General features: G+C 39.5%; 1 protein-coding gene across 1 annotated transcript in view; it reads left to right on the top strand.

Moving 5' to 3' along the window:
• Positions 1-338: 338 nt before the first annotated feature.
• CHMP2B (charged multivesicular body protein 2B) overlaps positions 339-6,000 on the top strand; it is a 29,898-nt gene continuing 24,236 nt past the window's right edge. The window contains exon 1 of the mRNA XM_082460618.1: positions 339-627. Within this exon, the coding sequence (XP_082316744.1) occupies positions 594-627 (34 nt within the window). The 5' untranslated portion in view covers positions 339-593. The remainder of the gene's footprint in view (positions 628-6,000) is intronic.

The raw sequence follows: 6,000 nt of genomic DNA, 5'->3' as shown, positions 1-6,000 counted from the left end.
ACTTATGTATGCCTTGATACAGACAGCAAGGGGATAGTCGTAAATCAACTGGTTCCAGGACGACCCACGCTTGTCCTAGGATTCTGGGGACCCCCCTACTTCCAGCTTCTCCGGGGCAAAAAGAGCGCTAAGTAAGGCTCATCTCTGTCAGCATTCAGCACGGAACCCGCACCTAGAAGCCACCTGACACCGCCCGCAGTCTCCTACGCACCGCTACCACCTCAAGCCTCGCATGATTCGCCACACCGGGACGCTGCAAACGGGAGAGCGGGCAGCAGCTGAAGTGAGGGCAGCGCTGCAGCTTCAGGCGCCGCAGTACGCAGGCGCGCGCGCAGATCACGCAGGCGCTGCCTGGAAGTGACTTCTCCAAAAAGTGTCTTAGTTCGCGGTCACCTGAGCGGAGGGCAACTCCGCTGCGGCAGGGTTCGTGGAAACCCGCCCTCCGCGGGTCCTGCCTGGAGACCCCGCCCTCTTCTCTTGCCCATCCGCTCCGCCATCCCGAGCCCTCCAAAGGCCTGTCCTTTTCCTCCGGTCCTTTCCCAGTCGCGGGCCGGACCGGGCCGAGCCGGGCTGCCCGGGCGCGGTCCCTGACCATGGCGTCCCTCTTCAAGAAGAAAACCGTGGATGGTGAGTTCCAGGCCGGGCCGAAGGGGCCCAGCTCTGTCTTTCCCCGGCGTATTTTGGGGGCTTCCGGCCGCGATTCTTGTTGCTGTCCCTGGGGGCGGGGCTGGATCAAGTGGCCCCACAGGTGACCACTTGACCTACCTCGTGCGTCACTTTTCTGTTTCCCTATCTCTTCTGACTCACCCCACCTCAACCTCACCTGGGCAGTCTGGCTTCCTCTCTCTGATAACATAGTCCTTAACAGCCCCGCCCCCAGGTTTCTCCTTTAGCGGGATCCTGAGCATCCACGGAGGCAGGATGCGGCTGGCCCTTGAGTGTCATTAGACTTGGTGATTTGATGAATTTCTTATTGGTTTCCCCTGCTTGGTTTACTGCTCCTTCAGTTTGGAGCCGTACTACTTCTGGGCATCCAAACCGGAAACCTGTGTTGAGGTGGGGGAGGGTGTAATAGGCTACTGTTACAAAATGAACTTAGGTACGGGCCGGTCTTGCCCTAGGAACACCCCATCAGTAGAGACGTGAAAAAAATGCTTCTTGACTGACACCGGTAGAAAAATTAAAGAAATCCAGGGGAAGTGCCTGGATTTAGTTTTCATAGTAGATTTTTCTCCCTTATGATTGTGTTTTGCTATCTAAAGAGATATGGTATGCATTATCTGCCTAGAAGTTTACATTTTAAGAGACTTGCTTCAGACATTTAGCTCAATGTCATGTTAAGGGGAAAAAAGTGCATGTACAGGAATATACAAATGGGTATTTATAAGGAATGACTGTAATATGTGTTATGTAACTGTTTAATTAGTCTTGATACTTTCATTGACTCTACTAGGAATCAAATTCATTCAAGTTATTTAAAAATCGTGTTTCTCATTACATGTTGAATCTAGGTTGTTGCTGGTTCAGTCGAAGAATCACTTCTTTGTAAGGGTCTAACTCTGCCACAAAAGGAGCAGTGGTAGCTAGACAGTGATTGGTACCAACAGGGTGGTCAGTCCAGACCTGGGGTAACTCCTTCATTCCTCTGTAGTGACTTTTCCAATGCCAGCACAGTTATTTTGTGGAGGATGACAAAAACATATGTTTACCCTGCCACCCTACCCTTTACTTCAACACATAATGGCATTTTACCCCTAATTTACCACAGAGCATAATAATATTTTCGCTTATTCTGAGTGGGTGAAATTGACCTTTTATTAACTGAGAAATACCACTTACAATACCTGAAATAACTACCAAGTTGGGATAGGAAGTAATACAGTTATGTGAAATGAGTTTTATGTGTGTTTTACCTGAGAATCCTATTTAATCTTTAACATGGCACTTTAGTTTTTCAGTGTTTCAGTACCAGTAATATGATTTTCAGTCATTGTATAGTACTCCAGGGGAAAAAATGGTTCATTTTTTTTGTTTCAGTTTTATGAAGTGAGAATTTACTAAACAGAGGAAAAGGGTTGCATCTTTCTTACTGTGATGTTACAAATTAAATTTAAAAAATTAACATTAAAAGCCAAACATCCTAGCTTTAATTGCTTGATATCTGTCAAATATTTACTAAGACATGAAAATCAGTTCTATATTTTCAGTGCTGTGCTTCCTGGTGCTTTTGGCAATCTAGTGACTATTGTACTTGAAGTATAGAGCAGAAAAAAAAAAAAAGGCAATGAGGATGTGCAGTGAGGGTGTTTAACTGTATATTTATTTGAAGTTGGGTTAATTCATCCAAGAAATAATGTTTTTGCTAAATAGACTTATTTGCGAGAAAAAGATCCTAAGGACTTTTGGAAGGAACTATACTACTGTCTTAAAGATCTGTGTATGAAATTTCTGAATATAAATTTGGCCACTATGTACATTCACTATAACTACCAAACTGCATACTTGATGTTTTCTTAAATTATCATGTCAATTCAGATCACTTAATGGCATCTTAACTGTCGATCTGTACTTTCATTATTTTGATCTAGAGATTTACTGATGTTTTTATTCTTTGTTTTATCAAAAATAAGGTGTTTTGTTTAAAAGGTGACAGCATTCTTCTTAGCAATAATGAGGCTATATATTATGAAGTTAAATGTATTCTTATGCATTTCTCCCAGATCCTTAGACTCGTTGATTATTGATCACAAGATCTTTTACTGTATGCTGTCTTTTTATCTGTTTCAGCAGCAATGAAATTCTGATATGAAAGGAAAATATGTAACTGCTTATAGAGCTGGAGAATAATTGAATCTTTTTGTCTCTTTGGATTGGCTAGAAGAGTTGCATATTATATCATTAAAAAATACTGCACATTGTAAATTAAAAAGGGAGACAACATTAAACACTTATTACTATTCAGAGTTATGTTTAATTCATTTTTGACATAAAGATGAACAAGTCTCTGCAGTGTATACTTTGTTACAAAAATTAATGAGAATTGTACCTCAATGCTAAAGAAGAGATTCTTTTGAATTTGAAATTACAGTTGAGTACTTTTACTGATTTATAAGATATACACATATATATAAGGCATATATATGGCAATGTGTTTATCTACAGTGTTTTTTTGTTTTTTGTTTTTCTTTTGTTTTTTTCCTAAGTGGACTAATGGTGACCTATTTATTGAAGCTAATTATGAACCTATAAATCAGGATGCCATGAGGACTTGTCATGAATGCACAACTAAATATGCCTCTTAAAAAGTGAGGTTCTTTAGGCACTATATACTTTTTGTCTGTTATCCTCAACAAAGACAAATTTGAGGTATTACTCTGAGCCAGCACTGCTAGCATTTTGTATCAGTATCTTATTTAATTCTTACAAAACCTATAAGTACTATTATTATCCCCGCTTTATGGATGAGGAAACTGAGAGGCAAAGGACTAAGTAACTTGCCCAAGATCACACAGCTACTAAATTAACTTGGCTATGGGCCGGTCTTGGGTACGGGCCTGCAGCAGAGCCAGGACCTCATCTCTTTGGGTATTATCATTGTTATTTCTTCTTATTGGAGAGCCTGTGGCACAGTTTAATTTTGCTGTTCTTGCTAAGTACATGGAATTCTCAGCTTTTGGTAAGTACCATGTACACCTACCTTTTGTCTGTGAGCCAGACTATTTTCTCTCATTAGTATTAGTATTAGTATTATTTTCTCTCATTAGAATTAGTATTAGAACTTTAATTTCTAATGGTGGTAGAACTGGAAACAACCCTCCTTTTCCTGACTCTCCCTTAACCCAACATTTTCTTAGGAAGTATTTTCCAGTCTCTTTTTGCTCTTCATCGAAACCTCTCGAAGGAGTGGTGATGTCTCCTATCTTCACTTCTTTACTTCTCTGATGCTCCCCATTGTACAGCAGTTTGTTTCACATCTCATGTAATGAATGAGATCTTGCTAAGATCATCAATGACTTCTAGATCACCAAATCCCGTGGTCATTTTTTAGTGATCGTCTCTTGGGCTTATGTTTTGAATTTGATTTTCACAATAATTTCTTCCTTGAAATTCTCTTTCAGCTCGCATGACATAACACTCTCTTAATTTTCCTCAAATTTTTCTGACTACTCTTTTTCTTTTTCCTTTTATGTTTTTCTTTCTTTTTTCCTTTCTTTCTTCCTTCCTTCTTTCCTCCCTCCTTTCCTCCTTTCTTCCTTTCTTATTTGAACCTGCCCTTTAAATGTTAGTATTTTTCTTGGTTCCATCTTGAACTACCACTATTCGAATCGTACATTCTCTCCCTACATGATCTTATCTAAACTCTTATTATTTTAGATATAACCCAAGTGCTGATGGATCCCAACTGTGTATCTCTAGATATATTTTTCTGAGTTTCAGACTAATATATACAATAGTTTGCTAAGTATCTCCACCTTGATGTCCCAGATACCTCAAATTAAAACAGATCCCAAACAGAATTCATCACCATCTCCTTCAAGTCAGTTCCTTTACTGGGTTCTCCTCTTCTAGTATTTGGCAGTTCTTGATTTTGCCCTCTACCTTCAATTAATTACCAAGTCCTTTTCCTTTTGCCTCTTAAATGTTTGGCACATATGATCTTCCTTGCTCTTATTCAGATCCCATTTATTTTACACTTTACTACATCACTTTTCTGTGTTTCTTTCCTGTAACTTCATAGCCTTTAAATCATTCATCTATTGGGTTAGCCAAAAGGTTTGTTTGTTTTTTTCTGTAAGATGCCTCTAGTAGCACTTAGTTGTCTTTAACTTCATTTGAAACAATTTTGTTAGATTGTATGTAATGGCTGTCATATCAGCGTGCATTTAAAAAAAAAGACTTATCAAGATTGGTGAATTTTTGTGTAGCCATTTTAATATTGAAGATGGAAGAAAAAACAACATTTTCGGCATATTATGTTTTATTATTTCAAGAAAGGTAAAAACGCAACTGAAATGCAAAAAATGATTTGTGCAGTATATAGAGAAGGTGCTGTGACTGATCGAACGTGTCAAAAGTGGTTTGCGAAGTTTCCTGCTGGAGATTTCTTGCTGGACGATGCTCCGCGGTCCGGTAGACCAGTTGAAGTTGATAGGGATCAAATCGAGACATTAATTGAGAACAATCAATGTTATACCACATGGGAGATAGCCGACATACTCAAAATATCCAAATCAAGCGTTGAAAATCCATTGCCCCAGCTTGGTTATGTGAATCACTTTGATGTTTGGGTTCCACATAACTTTAGCGAATAAAAGCTTCTTGACAGTATTTCTGCATGTGATTGTCTACTTAAACGCAATGAAAACATTCTGTTTTAAAAACAAATTGTGACAGGCGATGAAAAGTGGATACTGTACAATAATGTGGAACGGAAGAGATCATGGAGCAAGCGAAATGAACCACCACCAACCAAACCAAAGGCCGGTCTTCATCCAAAGAAGGTGATGTGTATATGGTGGGATTGGAAGGGAGTCCTCTGTTATGAGCTCCTTCCAGAAAACCAAACGATTAATTCCCACAAGTACTGCTCCGAATTAGACTTAACTGAAAGCAGCACTAGACGAAAAGCGTCCAGAATTGGTCAACAGAAAACGCATAATCTTCTATCAAGATAATGCTAGACCGCATGTTACTTTGATGACCAGGCAAAAACTGTTACAGTGGCTGGGAAGTTCTGATTCATCCGCCGTATTCACCAGACATTTCACCTTCGGATTTCCATTTATTTCGGTCTTTACAAAACTCTCTTAATGGAAAAAATTTCAATTCCCTGGAAGACTGTAAAAGGCACCTGGAACAGTTCTTTTCTCAAAAAAATAAAAAGTTTTGGGAAGATGGAATTATGCAGTTGCCTGAAAAATGGCAGAAGGTAGTGGAACAAAATGGTGAATACGTTGTTCAATAAAGTTCTCGGTGAAAATGAAAAGTGTGTCTTTTATT

Source organism: Balaenoptera physalus (assembly GCF_965194825.1).
Source record: "Balaenoptera physalus genome assembly, chromosome: 4".
Classification (NCBI taxonomy): domain Eukaryota; kingdom Metazoa; phylum Chordata; class Mammalia; order Artiodactyla; family Balaenopteridae; genus Balaenoptera; species Balaenoptera physalus.
Note: the sequence above shows the minus strand (reverse complement) of the source record. Positions and strands in the feature narration are given on the sequence as shown.